Source organism: Carcharhinus amblyrhynchos, chromosome 24 (assembly GCF_965287045.1).
Source record: "Carcharhinus amblyrhynchos chromosome 24, sCarAmb.v2.hapA, whole genome shotgun sequence".
Lineage (NCBI taxonomy): Eukaryota > Metazoa > Chordata > Chondrichthyes > Carcharhiniformes > Carcharhinidae > Carcharhinus > Carcharhinus amblyrhynchos.
The window spans coordinates 15,316,169-15,336,149 of record NC_137347.1 but is presented as its reverse complement, the minus strand read 5'-3'; the positions used below and the strand labels follow the sequence as shown (position 1 = coordinate 15,336,149).

Below are 19,981 nucleotides of genomic sequence, written 5' to 3'. Positions count from 1 at the left end.
TCAGGGAGTCAGGAACTGAGTTACTCACCACTGATTTCCCAGTCCCTGATCTGCTCTTGTACCCACAGTATTTATATGCCCAGTCCAATTCAGTTTTTGGTCAACTGGAACTCCAAGGATGTTTGTAGTGTGGGATGGTAATGTCATTGAATGTCAAGGGGCAAGGGTTAGATGCTGTCTTGTTGGCCCATGATTTGCCGTGTCAGGATACCAGCTGTCTGACACGAGGGAAATATAAACGAGAGACCTTCCCAAGAGGAAAGAAGGAAGGAATATGAAACAGTCTACCCTTTGGTGGTTTTGCACAAAGATTTAACGGCTGGAATTTTATCATCTCGTCCACCATGGGAATCGGAGCAGGTGGACCATGGGAAGGTCTGTTGACCTCAGGCAGAATTTTACAGTTTTGAAACAAATAAGGCTGTAAAATCCACATTGAACCCGACAACAAATAATCCCCTTGTCTTGTCACTTGGAATGAGGTACAGTGTATATGGTGGCACAGTGGTTAGCACTGCTGCCTCACAACGCCAGGGACCTGGGTTTGATGCCCGGCTCGGGTGACTGTCTGTGTGGAGTTTGCACACTCTCCCCATGTCTGCCTGGATTTTCTCTGGGTGCTGCAATCTCCTCCCACAGTTCAAAGAAGTGGGGGTTAGGTGAATTGGCCATGCTAAATTGCCTCTTAGTGTCAGGGTGACTAGGTAAATTCATGGGGTTGTGGGGACAGGGATTGTGGTCAGTGCACACTCGATGGGCTGAATGACCTCCTTCTGCACTGTTGGATTCTTTGATTCGATATTATTTGATCACTCGGAACAGTTTATAACTGTTTTCCATTCATCTGGGGCATTCTAATATACTTAGCATCCAACTGCTTTCCTTCCTAAAACCATGGGTGGAACTTTACAGCCCGGTCACAGTGAGGGTGGGGTCGTACAAATCAGCCAGCTGTTCAAAAGTCCACCCATTTCAGCAAAAGGGGCCCAAAATCCTCCCCTCCGTGCCTCTGATGAAAATCTATGATTTTGTATTATTATAAATACTGGAGGGAAAACTGAAGCTGATCGGCAATACTGAAAGGAACATTAACAGTAATTGGCGTACAAGTGTTCCTTCCACAGTCCAATGATATGCGGGCTAGGTTGATTGGCAATGCTAGATTGACCCACAGTGTTAGGGGTACTAGCTGGATAAACAGGTGGGATTAAGGTAATGGGACCTGGGTGGGGTTGTTGTCGGTGCAAGCTTCATGGGCTGAATGGCCTCCTTCTGCACTGTATGGATTCTATGCTTCCCAATACAATTTTAGTCAAACTGGGTCCCATTCAGCTTTAAGCTTCCACATTGCTTTAAGTTAAAGATGCTGCTTATGTTTGGAGAGGCAATTTACAAATTCAGCTTGCTGCCCACAGTACAACATCTTATTTGTGAAAAACTGTACACTGGTGCTGGAAGATGACCAGACATGCCTCTATTCAAAAAGTAGAGGCACAAACCTTTCGGAATATGAACATGACGTGTCCCCATTTCCTCACATTAATTTTTGCTATTACTTCCGCTGTCTGGCACTCCAGTCAGTGGCCCTAAGTCAATTTAGTTAATGCCTTGTGAATTCAAACAATATCACATGAGCAATTAATCCAAAACTCTCCTAAGAATAAAGTATAAAGTATCAAGTTTGTTTATTGGCGTCACAAGTAGGCTTACTTTAACACTGCAATGAAGTTACTGTGAAAATCCCCTCGTTGTCACACTCGGTGTCTGTTCGGGTACACTGTGAGAGAATTTAACATGGCCAATGCACTTAACCAGCATGTCTTTTGGACGGTGGGGAGAAACTGGAGCACCCGGAGGAAACCCACGCAGACACAGGGAGAATGTGCAAACTCCGCACAGACAGTGACCCAAGCCAGGAATTGAACCCGGATCCCTGGTGCTGTGAGGTAGCAGTGCTGATCACTGTGCCACCATGCCGCCCCAAAAGCTCAAAATAATGTAAGATCCTTACCTCATACCTTCTGATATCTTTCTCCTTTAAGCATTAATCTATATGTGTCTAAGTGCTGTATGATGACTGATTTGCCTTCAATAATCATCTGTGCAGCCTAATAACCCATTATATGAAAAAGAATATTGGTTACCCAAGTGAGTAAAGTAAATGAACACAGAAACCAAGCAAGGAAAGAAAACAGCTGACTTGATGTTTTGATTAGTAGCAAAGGAAGAGAGACAGAACAGCTTCACCACAGGCACACCGTTTCTTTCCATTGATTATTAAATCACATTCTGAAGCAATACTTACGCACACATACAGGCGATCGGCCGGACCACTTGTGGTCCTGCTGGCAAATTCGGACTGAAGTTCCAATCAAGCGAAAACCTGGACTGCACTGATACACCACCGTCCCACGATAATTAAAGTTCTCTCCAATTATCTGACCATTGACAATGGGCTTGGGCATCCCACAGTGACCAGCTGAAGCAAAATAAAAGCTGCGATCAGTAACGTTTATGGTGTAATCGATTTCAACTCAAGGACAGAATTCAAAGAGGATAAGGAACAATAGTTGCCTTTTAACTTCTTACATGAAGAGACTTTACAAGTTGCTGCTGAGTATGTTGACAAGTTTTAGTATTTTCCTGTCCCAGTGCAGGAATTTTCTAATGTGATAAGTCAGGAAGGTTAATCTGGGAGTTCATCTTTACAATTAGAACATTTAGTTCAGCTGCTCTGTATAGGTAAAGTTTATTTATTAGTGTCACATGTAGGCTGACATTAACACTGCAATGAAGTTACTGTGAAAATCCCCTAGTCGCCACACTCCGGCGCCTGTTCGGGTACACTGAGGGAGAATTTAGCATGGCCAATTCACCTAACCAGCACATCTTTTGGTCTGTGGACGTAAACTGGAACACCCGAAGGAAACTCATGCAGACACGGGGAGGAAGTGCAGACTCCACACATACAGTGACCGGGAATCGAACCCAGGTCCCTGACACTGTGAGGCAGTAGTGCTAACCACTGTGCCACCAGGTACCAGGATTAATCCCAGGTACTGTATCTGAATCTTCACATGACTGAAATTCAATGAAATAACAAAAGGAAACCTCCAGATCTATAGATGTTAAACTTGTCAACTTGATCATCTTGGAATTAGTTACCAGTAGCTCTTTGCTTAACACATACACACTTAATTGCAAAATTTCAGAAGCAATTGCTAAACTATGTTTCACTAGTATTTACTGAAAACTTTCTTTGGCACTAACTTCCACACAAATATCAACCAGCAAAATCTGATGAGCAAAATCTCACAAGATAGAGTGTTTTTCACACTGCTACATAAATACTGACCGAGACATTTCACTTGCATTCCACTCCACAGCCCGTTAGCCTTGCATTCCCGCACCCTGGATCCTACCATAGTGTATCCGGTATTACAGGAAAATATGGCAGTCGCTCCATATATCGTTAATGTTCCAATCTTATTGCCATTTGGAGGAAATGGCAGTTCTCCACATGAGATTACTGAAAAAGTTACAAAAGGGATTAATTCATTTTAGCAATTCAACATCTGTAAAACACTTCCTTCCCTACACTATTTTCTGGTCAGCTGGAAGTCTGACACAGCCATGTTTAAACGTTTACCAACCAAATAACATTTAGAATTACATTTTGTCCAATGTGGATGGTTTACCCAATAAAGACAGCATTTTAGAACATTTCAGAGCAGGGAGGCAGAACCAAGGTTTCGGGATCCCAAATATGTTGGGTAGAGAACGTCACGAACTACACTGTTTGCCTCCGAGTGCAAGCATGCTTTGTCCTCTTTGCTCAATTATTACCATCCCAAGTGTTAGGCTGGCAGAGATAAGCCGTGGAGAATAAACGCCACTGGGTTGGTTGGCCATGCTAACATTGCCCCTTGGTATCCTGAAATGCGTAGGTTAGGGGAATTTAGTGGGTAAATATGTAGGGATATGGGTTAGGGCCTGGGTGGGATTGTGGTCGGTGCAGACTTAATGGGCCAAGTGGCCTCTTTCTGCACTGTAGGGTTTCTATGATTCTATGATAAAACCTGCAGGAGTAGACTGAATGGAGAGCCAGACTGGTCATTCAATCATTAGCAGTGGACAGAAGTTCAGTAGACCTACCTTATTAGGTGGCAATTTATAGCAACTGCCTGAGACAATGGACTTGGTTTCAAAATTCCATCCTCAGATATGCCACTTTGGAGTGAATTTAACCCCCCAAGACCTCGCACTCTGTCTAACTGCTCACCTAAGGAGGTGGTCTGGCATTCTGTTCAAAACATTTTGAATGAATAATATAGATATTTGAGAAGTAGATGCAGCGGATCTTGTGTTTGCAATATCAACATGAATGCAACAGTAATAATATTGATTGCATTAAAATTAACACAATAGCACTGTTTCAGCACAATTTTGTGCAAGCTAAAGAGGCCAACTAGGCAGGGCAGCACGGTGGCACAGTGGCTAGCACTGCTGCCTCACAGCGCCAGGGACCCAGGGTCGATTCTGGCCTTGGGGGACCCAGGGTCGATTCTGGCCTTGGGTGACTGTGTGTGTCTGTGTGGAGTTTGCACATTCTCCCAGTGCCTGCATGGGTTTCCCCTGGGTTATCCGGTTTCCTCCCATAGTCCAAAGACATGCAGGTGAGGTGGATTGGCCATGCTAAATTGCATCTGACTGTCCAAAAATGTGGCTCAGCCACGATAAATGTTATGGGGATAGGGGCTGTGGTGGGCCTGCTTAAGATGCTCTTCAGAGAGTCAGTGCAGACTTGACGGGCTGAATGGCCTCCATCTGCATTGTAGGGATGACGTGATTATACAACTGAGGGTAGAGAGAATACATCCAGACATGAATCAAACCTATTTCTCTCCTGGTCAGTTTGTTTATGAACTAATTTCACTCCAGGTAAAGGGCTTAATTTTGTCTGAGCGGCGAGTTGGTGAATGTATTTTGAGAAAACAGATTAAAAGATATAAAAACGAGATAAACAACAGTAAACATGTAAATAATTAATTCATAATTTGCAATGAATACATGTTCCCTTAAGGAATAAAAAGTAGGAAAGGTGGACCAATTGCGGTGAACAACGTGTATTCAGGATAGACTTGATTAAAGGACAAGGCTCATAAATTTGCTATAGTGAATAATAAAGGTCAGCATCGGTAAGATTTTAGAGATCAATAAAGGAAGACTAAGGAGGAAAAAATAAGAGTAAACATGGAAGAAATCTAAAAACAGGTTGTAAAAGCTTCTATAGTTATTTAAAAATGAAGCGATAAACTAAAGCAAACATGGGATCCTTGGAGGCAGAGAGAGGAAAAATTATAATGTTGAATGAGGAAATGGCAGAGATATTAAACAAATATATAATATTTGTCTTCATAGTGGGAAATACAAAAAGCATTCCAGAAGTAACAGGGAACCAAGGGACCAGTGAGAATTTGGAATTTAAAGAAATTAGTACCGAAATAATCCAAGAGAAACTATTGGGCAAAAGACTGCCAAGTCTGCTGGAAGTGATGGCCTGCATCCCAGAGTTTTAAAAAAAGTTGGTGGATGCATCGGCTTTGATCTTTCAGAATTCCCCGGGCTCCAGACTCGAGCGCAGGCCTTGTAGCGGCCTTCCCACTGGGCGCCACAGTCTCTATGCGCCTCCAGCTGCCAGATTTCCGGTGTCATTCGCTCCATGTCAGTTTCTGAATAAATTACGTTAATGGTGATTTCCACCTGATTAGAGGGTCTAGGACTGAAGTCTTCAGGCCTGCTAATGTCTCCCCACCTTGCCAAGAGTGTTTCACTCCAGCAGGGTTTACAGCAGCTCCCCACTACTGGGAAGTTGGCAGCCCGACTCTGCTGGACTGAAGGTGGGCCATGAAGGCCCCGTAGGAGGTCAGAGGTAATCTGGCATTGCCAGATTGACAGTGGCCTCCTGGCGCTGCCTAAGGGGCAATGCCTGAGGGCAGCTTGGCACTGCCTACCTACCGATCATCAGGCAGGATCAACCAGAGGGACGGGGCCTAATGGGGGCAGGGCCTCTGGGTGGGTCGGCGGGGGGTGGTGGTGGGGGGGTAATTGATGGGGGTGTCCACTCTGCACTCAGGCTTGGTGACAGAGAGCCAACAATCGGGGCTGGACATCGGGATTGGGGGGCGGGGGGGGGGTGGTGAGGGCAAAGGTCAGGATTGTGGGGGGTGGGGGGCAGTCAGGGCTGTGGGGTAAATTGGGGCTGCTAATTGTGGGGGGTGGGAATTGGGAGATTGGGACTACTTGAGGAGGAGGGGTTGGAGATCGAAGGGGGCCCAGGAGAGGAGTGTTGGGGGGTTGCGGGGAGAGGAGTGGTGGGTGATCAGGTGGTGGGAGGTGAGTCGCACAACCAGTGAAGCAGAATCGCGGGGCTGGCCAGTGATTGAGCTGGCAGTGCAGGGTTACTGCACATGCATCGATCTCTACTTTGACAGATTGGTGCATGTGCAGTAGCACACTCAGCGCTATGCTGCCGGCCTTTCCAGCGGGAATAACTCCCGTCCACAGCTTTTTAATGAAATTCACGCCAGTGTACTCTGCAGCGCTTAGAGGGTGGGAGATTCATTTTGAAAATTCAGCTGAAAGAAACCGGCGGGATTTACTACAGTTTCTATGTGAATTCAACACTTCGAATTACATTGGGAGAATCCCACCCAAGCTGTGTGAAAGACATAATGAGGAGTCATTCCCCTTACTACAGACAAATGAAAAATGACCTGCAATCTTTAACATGACAGAATGAGAAAGAGTACTTTGCAGGAGCAGAATCAAATAAAGTGTGACACCAAATCACATATGGAGTTATCCGTTCAAAAGCAAAATATCCCATGGGCACTGGAAATTGGAAATAAAAACAGAAACTGCTGGAAATACTCAGCAGGGCTAGCAGCATCTGTGGGGAAATATATAGAGTTAGTCTTTCTGATGAAAGATCATACATGACCTGAAGGTGAACTCTCTTCCTCTCTTCACAGATGCTGCCAAACTTACTGTGCATTTCCAATTTACTCTGTTGTTCTTAAGGAGATACTCAGAGAGGTGACCAAAAGGCTGGTTCATGTGGTAGGTTTCAAGGTGTGTCATAGAGAAGCAGAGAGGCACATGGAGAGAATTTGAATGTTCACAGCCTAGGCCGCTGACAATGTCACTGCTGCAAATGGAGCAATCTAGATCACAAACACATAAGATGGTCAAACCAGAGGAGAACAGCGATCTCGTCAGGTTGTACGGCACAATGAGATGGGGAAAGTTAAGCCCAAAGAGGAATTTAAAAACGAGAACGTTTGAATTGAGGCATGATAGGAACATAGAAAATCGCAGCAGGAGTAGCCCCTTCAGCTCTTCAAGCCTGCTCTGTCATTCATTATGATCATAACCAATCGTCCAACTCAATAACCTAACCCCACAATCCTCCCATATCCTTTGATCCCTTCAGCCCCAAGAGCTATATCTAACTCCTTCCGGAAAAGATACAATGTTTTGGCCTCAACTGCTTGCTGTGGTCATGAATCCCACAGGCTCATCACTCTCTAGGTGAAGAAATTTCTCATCTCAGTTCTAAATAGTTTATCCTATATCTTTAAACTGTGGCCCCTCGTTCTGGACTTCCCTGCCATTGGGAGCATCCTTCCTACATTTACCACGTGTAGTCCTGTTGGAATTTTATTGGATTTCTATGAGAGTCCCCATCATTCTTCTAAACTCCACCGAACATAATCCTAACGACTTAATCTCTCCTCATACGTTAGTCCTGTTATCCCAGGAATCAATCTGGTAAACCTTCATTACATTCACTCTATAGCAAGAGCATCCTTCCTCAAAAAAGATGGGCAAAACTGCACACAATATTCATGGTATGGTCTCACCAAGGCCCTGTGTAATCGGTCTCCTTGCTCCAGTACTTGAATCCTCTCGCTTTAAAGCCAAGATACCATTTGCCTTCTTTACCACCTGCTGCACCTGCATGCTTATCTTCAGTGGCCGGTGTATGTGGACACCCAGGTCTCATTGCACATTCCCCTCTCTCAATTTATAACCATTCAGATAATAATCTGCCTTCCTGTATTTGCTACCAAAGTGGATAACCTCAGATTTAGTCACATTATATTGCATTGGCATGTGTTTGCCCATTCACTCAGCTTGGCCAAATCACACTGAAGTATCCCTGCGTCCTCCTCACAGCTCACCATCTCACCCAGCTTTGTATCATCTGTTGGTCTGCTCTGCCAATTTACTGTCCAGACAGTGAACATAGAAATCATCCGAAAGTGATCTGACGTGGATGCATTCTTTAAAATAAAACTTAATTAGTCATAACACTTGTGGCATTTTGCAAGCATAAGACCAAAAGACAGACAATTCTGGGAAATGTCTGCTACCCACGAAAACTCGGACATATATATGGCGAACTGGTTGACAAGCTTGTGTCTAATTTCTCCTGAAGCCGATTAACACACCAATAAAGAAACAAAGCACAGCACAGGAACAGGTCCTTCGGCCCATCAATCTTCGACTGGCACACAACACCTTTCTAAACTAAGGACCCTTTGCAGTCCGTAATCCCTCTATTCTCTGCCTATTTATGATCTGTCGAGATCATAAACATTGCCATTCTATCTGTTTCTACCCCGGCAACGCATTACAGGCACTCACCACCCTCTGTATAAAAACCTGATCATTGGTGGTGATTTAATAAACATGAAAGAATAGCAGAGAAATTCAATTTCCACGTTCAAACATGCTTTGTCACAAATTAACTGGAATCATTTTCACCTTCATAGTTTCAGCCTGCCAATAATCTTCTGTTCTGATATGGAATAGAGGAGCTATTCCATAGTTAATACATACTTAAGGATGAATTACAGCAACGAAGAACTGGATTTTCTTCGGATCCTGTCAAAACTGACCCCCGCCACAGATTCCCTGGTGTGATGGGTGAGTCAGGAAAATTGCCATTGACACCTGCGGGACTCTAAGATCCCAGTGGCAGTCAATGGCAAGCCAGCTCTGCTGCGGAGGGGGGATGGGGCTGGAAAATTTTAGTCTTAAAGTTCATTTTAAGACCCTCCCCCCATCTTTGTCTTGGTGAACTTATTTTCATCGAGATACCAATGCTTGAAGAGGATATACTGATGATATAATGATGGAACAGGATGACAAGGGCTCCTGACCTTACAAAAGAACTAGGTCATCCTCAAAACAGGTCTGGTCAATAAGCCAAGTGCTCCGAGTGCATTGTTTGACATTTTAAAAGCATACAAATTATATCTGCCTGCTGTTGAAGTTAAAGGTAGCATTTGACAGCTTTGCTACCTTAGTTTACTGAAACTTTCAATCAGGAACGAATGAAAAGCGACATTTCCCTGAATCCCTCCATCCTCACTGATGTACAATCACCGCAAAGCACCACCAACCTTTAATCCTCATCAGATTCCAGTGATTGTCATAGAATCAGAGAATTCCTACGGTACAGAAGAAAAGCACTTGGCCCATTGAGTCTGCACTGACTCTGAGACAGACCATGTTATAGGAACAGAATTAGGTCATCGAGTCTAATCTACCATTCAATCATGGCTGATAAATTTCTCAGTCCGAATCTCCTGCTTTTTCCCTGTAACCTTTGAGCCACTTACCAATCAAGAACCTATCTATCCCTGCCTTAAATACACTCAATGGCCTCCACAGCCTTCTGTGGCAATGAATTCCACAGATTCACCACCTTCTGGCTGAAGAAATTCCTCCTCATCTCAGTTCTAAAGGGTCATCCCTTTAATCTGAGGCTGTGCCCTTGGATCCTTGTCTTTTCTACTAATGGAAACATCTCCCCCATGTCCATTCTATCCAGGCCTTTCATTATTATGTAAACGTCAATAAGAAACTTACATAATAATGCGCTCCATCGATTACAGACCCAGAGGCAAGTGCATTTTACTCAGGTTTACCCCCACCCAATCCGCATAACCCTGTGCATTTCCCAAGGCTAATCCACCTAATTTACACATCTCTAGACACTGAGGGGCAATCTAACATGGCTAATCTATCTAACCTGCACATCTTTGGACTGTGGGAGGAAATCAAAGTGCCCGGAAGACACCCATGCAGACATGGAAAAACATATAAACTCCACAGAGACAGTCACCCAACATCAGAATCAGACCCGTGTCCCTGGCACTGTGAGGCAGCAGTGCCAACCACCGTGCTAGTCTCTCAATCTGGCTAGCTGCCCCGTGAGAAAGGAGTTTAAAACAAAGAGACCAATGAAGTCCAGCCATTAAATTTGACAGGATCATTGTCTTCCTTGTTTTTCAGATACGTATCCAGTTTCCCTCTCTGCTTCCCCATGAATATTGGGATCATTGTCCATGCCACCACTCAGGATGTGTGAGCAGCCTGTTAGACTGTGGAGAAAATGCATGCATACACACACCCCTGACTGGACAATGATAAACTTGCACATCTTTTCCTTTAATTCATGAATGTGAAAGGTCAACTTTAATGCTAAATGCTGTCCAGCTGTGATCACCTAGATCCCAGACTGTGGATCAGGAATCCTCCTTTTGTTTTTTTTATATATTTTATTTATTTATTCCTCACAAGTAGGCTTACATTAACACTGCAATGGAGTTACTGTGAAAATCCCCTAGTTGCCACACTCCGGTGCCTGTTCAGGTACACTAAGGGAGAATTTAACATGGCCAATTCACCTAACCTGCACGTCTTTGGACTGTGGGAGGAAACCAGACCACCCAGAGGAAACCCACGCAGACACGGGGAGAAAGTGCAAACTCCACACAGGCAGTGACCCAAGCCGGAAACTGAACCTGGGTCCCTGGCGCTGTGAGGCAGCAGTGCAAATTACTGTGCCACTGTGCAAGGATCTCCACGTTAAAGATTACCTACTACGGCCCTGGTATTGAAGCACTCAGCTGATCAATGACTGGAGGGTATAATTTCTAATATAGTTTAAACGATTTGATGGGTCAGTCATAAATACCAATCAGCAGCTGCAACCATTTTCGTCTGTAAACAGACCAACAAGCAATCAAAAGTAAACCATTCTACTCATTGCAAGGCGATTTGACTAAACAGCCCCTATGTCTAATGTTTTCCAATCACTAATCTGTGATAGCGTGCTGGATCACATACTTACTTTCACAGCTGGGCTTCTGATCTCCCACACTCCATGTTCCATTAGCCTGACAGCTGATGGCCCTCGGTCCTTGCAGGTAATACCCTGGGTCACAAATGATAATCACTTGGGCTCCATATTGATTTGGGTTTCCGTATAGCAGCTTCCAGTCCCCGTGCTCCACACGGATACTATTAACTTCAGGACATGTCACAGCTGGAACAACAGAGGTTGAACAACAATCAATAGCAGTTTATCACTTCATTACCTGATTCATGATCGGTTGTCATGTTGATCATTCAAGAATTAAAATGAACCTTCTCTATGATTTCAAGATTTGTCAATATCCTATTATGATTTACAGTAAATAAGAAAGATATTGCAATCTATTGATTTACTTTTGTTCTTTCTTTTTAAATTCTACCTCTGCCATCCTCACGTGAATGCACCCCATAAATTCTTGAATGAAATATTCCCCTCTCTTTCAGCATTCCTCATATAGCTCCCATTGATGATAAGACCATACAGCAGATCTCTTGCAATAACTGAGCATTAATTACCTTATGAATGAATGGCAATGGTGCAGTATGGAAAAACTAAGAATGCTCTATTTCACCAAGGTCAACACACCCGACCTGGAAGTACGAACATGAGTGGAGCAAGCATTCCATTCTCAGCACTGGCATCCCTCGATAAGATGGTTGATAATGGCATTTTTACTTTATTCATTCATGGGACAGGGGCATTGCTAGCTAGCCAGCATTTATTGCCCATCCCTGGTTGCCTGAGGGCAGTTAAGAGTCAACCACGTTGCTGTGGCTCTGGAGTCACATGAAAGCCAAATCAAGTAAGGACAGCAGATTTCTTCCCCTAAAGGACATTAGTGAGCCAGATGGGTTTTTCTGACAATCAACAATGGCTTCATGGCCATCAATAGATCCTGAAATTCAGATTTTTTTTTATTGAGTTTAAATTCTACCACCTGCCATGGAAGGATTCAAACTCAAGTCACCAGAGCATGAACTAAATTTCTGGATTAATAGTCCAGCAACTATACCACTATATCATCGACACCACCCCTGCCCCCCCACCCGCTCCCCTTGATCCCCCTACTTAACAATTCTGACCATATTTCAGTTTATTTATTAGTGTCTCAAGTAGGCTTACATTAACACTGCAGTGAAGTTACTGTGAAAATCCCCTTGTCACCACTCTCCAGCACCTGTTCGAGTACATCGATGGAGAAGTTAGCATGGCCAATGCACCTCACCAGCATGTCTTTTGGACATGGGTATTTCAGAACAGATATTTTGGAAATAGGTATCTCATTACCTAGGAAGAATTTTGGGATGTAATGGGGTCACAGAAGATCCTAATGCAAGTGTAAGGTTGTTCTTCCCATCCTAATTTTGCCTGAAAAAATACCTGCCACATTCTTCATCACGAGGCATTCTTAAACCAGCCCACTTAATAAATGGTACTTTGCTGACAAATTTTGAGTTGATTAAAGCTTTTGATAACTCATTGAAGCACATTCATTCGCCACACATGGCAGCTGCTGCAAAAAATATTTCCATTTGTTTAATGGTTATTTTCCAGGCTTTGTCAATAATCTGAGTCGAAGCAACTCTTTGTCAACTCAAAGTGAGTTAATTGACAAAGACTTCAGCTGTGCAATCTTAACAATTCACTTTATTACATCAAGGCTGGATGGTGGTTGGGGGGGTGGGTGTGTGGTGGGTGTAATTCTACATTTCACATCTTAATTGGAATAGATATTTGTTAATAATTGCAACAAGGAAAGGCTGATGAGACAATTAGAAGGTAACTTGCAGTGTACGTACAAACAAAAATGTGCTTTGAAAAAAAATGTTTCACCAAGAATTAAACAAGATCAAGAGAAAGGAGAGATTTGTCCTCAATTATGAGGCAGTTTGGACAGAGTGGATAGAAAGAAATCACTTCCACATGGAGGAGAGTCAGTAACCAGAGGACACAGATTTAAGATAATTAGCAAAAATTTTTTTTTTTACATGGCAAGTTCTTACAAATGGGTGTCTGTTAACTCAATTGGCTGGTTAATGATGCAGAGAAATGCCAAGAGCGCAGGTTAAATTCCCGTATCGGCTGAGTTATTCATGAACCTCAACTTGCCCCTGGCCTGAATTGTGGTGATCCTCAGGTTAAAATGACCACCTGCCATCTGGGACTATGGCGACTTTATCTTTTACCACTTATGAATGGAATGCACTGCCTGGAAAGGTGATAGAAACAGATTCTGTAGTAACTTTCAAACCAAAAATATGCTTGTAAAGGAGAAATCCCCAGGGCTGTGGACGAACAGCTGGGTAGTTGGAATAATTGGATAGCTTTTTCAAATAGTTATCAGAGACAGAATGGGTAGAATTGCATCTTTCTGCATGAATTTAGGAAGCATGATTAGTAAGTTTGCAGATTACACCAAGATTGGTGGCAGAGTGGACAATGAAGAAGGTTATCTAGGATTGCAATGGGATATTGATCAATTGGGCCAGTGGGCTGATGAGTGGCAGAGTGAGTTTAATTTAGATAAATGCAAGATGATCATTTTGATAGATCGAACTAGGGCAGGACTTACTCAGTTAAAGGTAGGGCGTTGGGGAGAGTTATAGAATAAAGAGATTGGGGGTACAGGTTCATAGCACCTTGAAAGTGGAGTCACAAGTGCACAAAGTCGTGAAGATGGCATTAGGCATGCTTGGTGTCATTGGTCAAAACATTGAATACAGGAGTTGTGGTGTCTTGCTGAAGTTTACAAGACGTTGATAAGGCCACACATGGAATACTGTGTACAGTATTATAGAAAGGATATTACAAACTAGAAAGAGTGCAAAAAAGATTTACTAGAATGCTACCAAGACTTGATGGCTTGAGTTATAAGGAGAGACTGGCATTTGTTTCCCTGGAGCTTAGGGGACTTAGGGGTGATTTTATAGAGGTCTAAAAAATAATGAGGGGCAAAGATCAATTAGACAGTCAACATCTTTTCCCAAAGGTAGGGGAGTCTCAAAATAGAGAGCATAGGTTTATGGTAAAAGCAGTCAGAAGTCTTACAACACCAGATTAAAGTCCTGCAGGTTTATCTGGTAGAACGAGCTTTCAGAGAGCTGCTCCTTCATCAGGTGAGTCGCGCAGCACTCCGAAAGCTCATGCTACCAAATAAACCTGTTGGACTTTAACCTGATGTTGTGAAACTTCTTACTGTGCCCACCCCAGTCCAATGCCAGCATCACCACATTAAGGAGAGAGGGGAGCAATACAAAAGGGTCCAGAGGGGCAATTCTTTAACACGGATGGTGAATGTCTGGAACAAGCTACCAGAGGTAGTAGTAGAGGTGGGTACAATTTTGTCTTTTAAAAAGCATCGAGAAAGTTACATGGGTAAGATGGGTACAGAGGGATATGGGCCAAACGCGGGCAATTGGAACTAGCTTAGTGGTTAAAAGAATAGGCGACATGGACAAGTTGGGTTGAAGGGCCTGTTTCCATGCCGCAAACCTCTATGATTCTAAAGTTACCTTTCCCAGTGATTAAGGACTATGACAATGTGACATTTCAAATTTAAGTTAACCAAACCAAACAATGATTATCATGAGGTTAGGAAAAAATTCCATCGGTGGATCAGTTAATGTGAAATTTTCAGCCCTTCAGTGAGATCATGGTGAATCTGTATCGTAACTGCTTTGGTTCTGTAACCTTTAATCCATTTGCCTAATAAAAATCTATCAATCTTAGTTTTGAAATGTTTAATTATTCTATCCTTTTTTTGAGGGGGGGGTGCAGAGAGATACTTATAGATTTTGGTGCCCTTTGTGTGGTGAAGTCATTTGTTCTCATTTTAATTTTTGCTCTCTTGTCTGGATCCCATCAATGGAAACAATCTCTCTCTCTCTCTCTCTCAGCCTACCCAATCAATTCTTTTAATAAGCTTAAACATGTCAATGATCACCTCTACATCTTTTATACTCAAGTGAATATGTGCACTGTCCTTGGAATCTTTCCTCATAACTGAAGTGATGTGGCAATGCCGGCGTTGGACTGGGCTAAGCACAGTAAGAAGTGGCACAACGCCAGGCTAAAGTCCAACAGATTTATTTGGTAGCGCGAGCTTTCGGAGCACTGTCCCTTCAACAAGTGGCTCACCTGGTGAAGGAGCAGTGCTCCGAAAACTCACAATACCAAATAAACACTTTGAACTTTAACCTGGGTGTTGTGAGACTTCTGATTTATAACTGAACCCTTTTTAGCCCCAGTAACATTCTGGTGAATTTGCATTGCACGACTTCAAGGCCAGCGTATCCTTCCTGAAGTACAGTGCCCCAATTTGGATGCTTTACACTAAACTTGGTCTCATCAGAAGTGCATGTGACTGTACAATAGCAGCCATTCCTTTTTATTCCAATCCTCTTGAAATAAAGACCAAGATGACATTAGTTGTTTTCATTCTCTGATTATGCCTGAGCGCTAGCTTTTAGTGATTCTGTATTTACCTTTGCTTCTTCACAGTTCCTAGTTTCATACCATTTAGGAAATGGTCAGATATCTTCCTTAGGGTTCGATGGGTTATGTGGGGGAATTTTCAGGACCAATGATTGATGGCCTTGGCCAAAATTCTCTGGCCATTCGTGCCCCACTGCCACTGCAAGCAAGGATGGAGAATTTATCTCTCAGCCAAGTCTCCACTCACAGCAGCGGGACTGAAGAATCCTGATGACGTGAATGGCCGGAGAATCCTGTCTGGGGACGATTCGGTCAGTCAATAAGGCAGGTGTGATCAGAGAGAGAGAGAGAGAGAAACTGACAGATTGGCAGATAGAATCCTGTGCCAGAACATGTTGAAAGCTTAACCAGTTGCACGACCGAATCCTGGAATGCAGATCAATCTGCCCTACTCCTTCACTCACATGGTGATTTCTTTCTGGAGGCTGTGAAGCAGAACTCTCAATGGCACACTCACCCATGCATTGTGGAGGACTATTGCTGTTGCTCCATTTTCCACTTTCCTGGCAGACGGCAGTTGACTGTTCACCAGATTGTAATCTATATCCTTCGTTACACTGATAGATGGCCCTTGTTCCGAGAGTGTACTCTCTCCCAAAGACTGTCCCATTCACAGGGGCTTTTGGAACACCACAGGAAATGGCTGAAAAGAAACATGTGTCAGCTTTGTTTGAAGTTTAATGTGCATCAATATTAACAGTTTCATCGATGTACATAATGCTGCTGCTATAACACAAAGGGGGAGACTAAGTGTGAGAGCATTGCGTGGCACCGCACATTGCTGGCCCAGTGCATTGTCACATCCAGTGGTCAAATACACACACTGGGGGTGACCTTAGCAATAAAGTTCTAAGTCCAAAATGAGCACGAAAACAGGAATGTTTCAGGTCCTCTTTTTTGGCAAAGCCACCTGGTGAATCTGATGCACTGTGCGCAATAAAAAAAACCTCAATCTGTTTTCCACCTGTAAGGGGAGCGAGCAGGACCTAAATTACCAGAAAGCTAGCTGATAGTAGTGTGGCGGGGCCATTGCGCATGTCCAGGTTTCTGTGCTCTAAGAGCAGAAGAGACCTGTCACTGCTCTGCTGCTACAGCCAGCCTCTGTCGCCCAGCAGCCACCCCCACCCCGTGGCCCAACAGCTGCCACCCCCATGTCCCTGCGCTATCGACAAGTTCAGTGGCTGTTGGGGATCCCCACCTTTGGGTGCAACAATTGCCACCCAACCTCCCCCCACTGATCACCGTTGCAGAGTAGCAGCAGTCCCTCTCTCCCTCCCTCACCCACTGATTGCTGTGCAGAGTGCGCAGCGATCCCCCCCTCACCTCCCCCTCCCTACTGATCACTGTGCAGAGTGTGCAGTGGTTTCCCTCCCCCCATCAAGTGGCCCAACCCTGATCTGGCCCTGTCCTGCAGTAGCCCAAACCTCCCTCTGTCTCTGAACCCTTGATACATCCTGCTGGCCAGTGGGCACTGCCAGAGTGCCAGGCTGGCACTGCCCAAGGTGCACTGCTCCCTTACTCCTGACTTCTCAGGTGTGCCTCAATGGCCTCCAGTTCTACCAGCAAAGCCATCGCATCTGGTCCCTGTTAATGGGGTACTAGGTGTGATCCTTGCCAGAGAGAACCTTCTCTGATGAGGCCACAAAGGCAAATGAGCCTGGATGATTCTGCTCTGGGCTCATGAATTACATTTAAATGAACATTAAAATACATGTTAAAAATATATTCAGCCTCACAGTTGCATCGGATATTCAGTGCCAGTAAAATCATGAGAGGCGAGAGATCGGGTGCAAACAGGATTTCTCAGCACGTGAGATCTTACTGGTTCACCCCACCCATTGACCAGCAGGGTGTATTGGTAAGATTGTCCCCATTATCTATTCACCATTTTCTACTAATTAAGATCTTGATTTTGTTTATGTGAACAGAAGGCGATACAGGATTAAGACTAGGTATTCTGAGAAAGAAAAACAACCTTGTGTGATGTACCACCAACTCGAGCTGGTGCTTGAAAATGTTTATGGCTGTCAACAGCAGTTACCCTGAAGGGGACTAAAACCCTGAGAGCACAGATAGCATTAAGGAAGAAAATACAGTCATATAAAGAGAACAAACAAATAAAAAGAAACAATAGATTCCAATCACTTTGATTTGTATTTGCATTGGACCCCAAACCCTCATGTGCGAAATATTAAAGAATGAGTAATATGAAAATTAAACATGCAAAATTGAGAAGCTCTCTACTGTAGCGTTAAGTATCAAGACGAGGAAGCTTTGAATCACAATGGTAATCTCCTGAAGGAGATTTAAACTAGATACAAACAAGCTCTGTACAGATACAGGTCTATTCCCACTGACTCCTGGGTTCACATTGAAGGTTTCCTCCTATAAGGACCCATGCCCTAAAACCCAGTATTGATAGACACAGGTCATGATGAGAGGGAACTTTCAGTATGATCCTGGCAGTCACAGAATCCCAACAGTACAGAAAGAGGCCATTCAGCCCATCGAGCCTGCACCAACAATAATCCCACCCGAACCTATTCCCATAACCCCACATGTTTATCCTGCTAATTGCCCAATCAACCCAGCCTGCACATCTTTGGGATGTGGGAGGAAGCCAGAGCACCAGAGGAAGCCCAAGGACTCATGGGGAGAACTTACAAACTCCACACAGATGGTTACCATAGGCCAGAATCGAACCTGGGACCCTGGTGCTACGAGGCATCAGTGTTAATCAGTGAGCTGCCCTTCGGAGCGATTAGACTTGTATCTGTACTGAGCTTGTTTGTATATGCACAGTCATGTGACCCACAAACAACTACCCCTTAAAGGGGCCATACAACTGCATTATCTGTAAACAACTTTGCTGAAGTTATTTTTAACATGGATATTGTGGCTATTTCTATATTTCTATCTAATTTCTATATTATTAGATTGAAGTTTCTACATCATTCCATCTCAAGTAACAGTTTAATCTGCGTGAAATCAAATCAAATAAAGCAAAAGATCATGGAATTTTAAGAATAAGTGAGCAAACTTTATGCCCAAATAATCTATTGTTATCATGTCAGTTTGCCTGAAGAATTCAATGCCATACCCCAGGACCAAATGCAAATTTCCACCATTTGTCTTTACTCGGAGGGAGCTCATCTCAATGGGCAGGATTGTCTGCCCATTCTCGCCCCAGGGCTGGAAAGTCCTGCCCAAGGTCAACGAGCTTTTGCATGGTCTGTGTCTCGTTTGCTACGATTCTCGTGGCAGGCGGGATGGGACAAGTCCACCAAAAGTGTCCGGGATGTGAAGAGACAAGCACCCATGGTCACATGATTCCAGTGGTCCATCGCCTGACCAGCAGTCAATTGTTGCAACTGACCAACCTTTGCCTCAGGTTTTTCAACTAATTGCAGCAGAAACAAACCCATGATCATTAAATCAGCCAACTGTTTAGAGTAACATGAATCAGGTCTGTGTAAAGTTCTGAAAGGTTTGCAGGGCAAGTGCTGCTAAACTTGTGGTCCCCAACCTTACTCGGAAGGAGAATTCTTTTTCCCTACCCTCTGGTCTTATGCCAGTCACAGCCATATTTCAGCATCTGCTTAACTGTATGGATTAGTAGAAGATTTTACATTTGAGCATATCTCAATGAGTTTGCCTGGAAACATCACCTCAGCCAGATTGATGTCATCTTCAACGCATTCAAGATTTGCTGTTTGGGTTCCTAACAGAAACACAATTCCATTCCCTTTTTGTGGCCCACCATTTTCATTGAATACAGACAACAAACTGTCAAAAGTCATTTGAAGGACTCTCGAATATATTCTTCTCTGGCTGTGGATTGAAATCCCCGTGAGAACTAGAATCAGATCAAGATAGATTTTCCTCTCGTCTTTCAATTTCCCTTCCTGCATCGATTTCCCTAAGTGAAGATTGAGATACCTGGACATGACAGATGGGCTCCAATGGGGTGAGTGGGATCATTTCCTTACCTTGACAAAGAGGAGGAATGGTATTCCAGTCGTACCAGCCTTGAGGGGACCGAGAACATGTCGCAAAGCCCTGCCCAATTAGCCGATAGCCTGGATCGCAGCTGAATCGCACTGTGCTACCAGGTAACCCGCCAGTCTGTGTGTGAACTGTGCCATGCCTAGGAGGGCTCGGTGGACTACAGTAAGGGGCTGGAAACAAAGAGAGGGCACAGTTTACAACTCAACTGAATGACTCAGAACATTAACCCTGAAAGGGGCAGTGATG

General features: G+C 44.0%; 1 protein-coding gene across 1 annotated transcript in view; it reads right to left on the bottom strand.

Moving 5' to 3' along the window:
* The window catches only part of csmd2 (CUB and Sushi multiple domains 2), a 1,720,603-nt gene that overhangs the window by 103,140 nt on the left and 1,597,482 nt on the right, over positions 1-19,981 (bottom strand). Inside the window, exons 49-53 of the mRNA XM_080211135.1 lie at positions 19,717-19,905; positions 16,185-16,370; positions 11,210-11,404; positions 3,356-3,529; positions 2,306-2,479 (exon numbers count right to left, since the gene is read on the bottom strand). Of these exons, the coding sequence (XP_080067261.1) occupies positions 2,306-2,479; positions 3,356-3,529; positions 11,210-11,404; positions 16,185-16,370; positions 19,717-19,905 (918 nt within the window). The remainder of the gene's footprint in view (positions 1-2,305; positions 2,480-3,355; positions 3,530-11,209; positions 11,405-16,184; positions 16,371-19,716; positions 19,906-19,981) is intronic.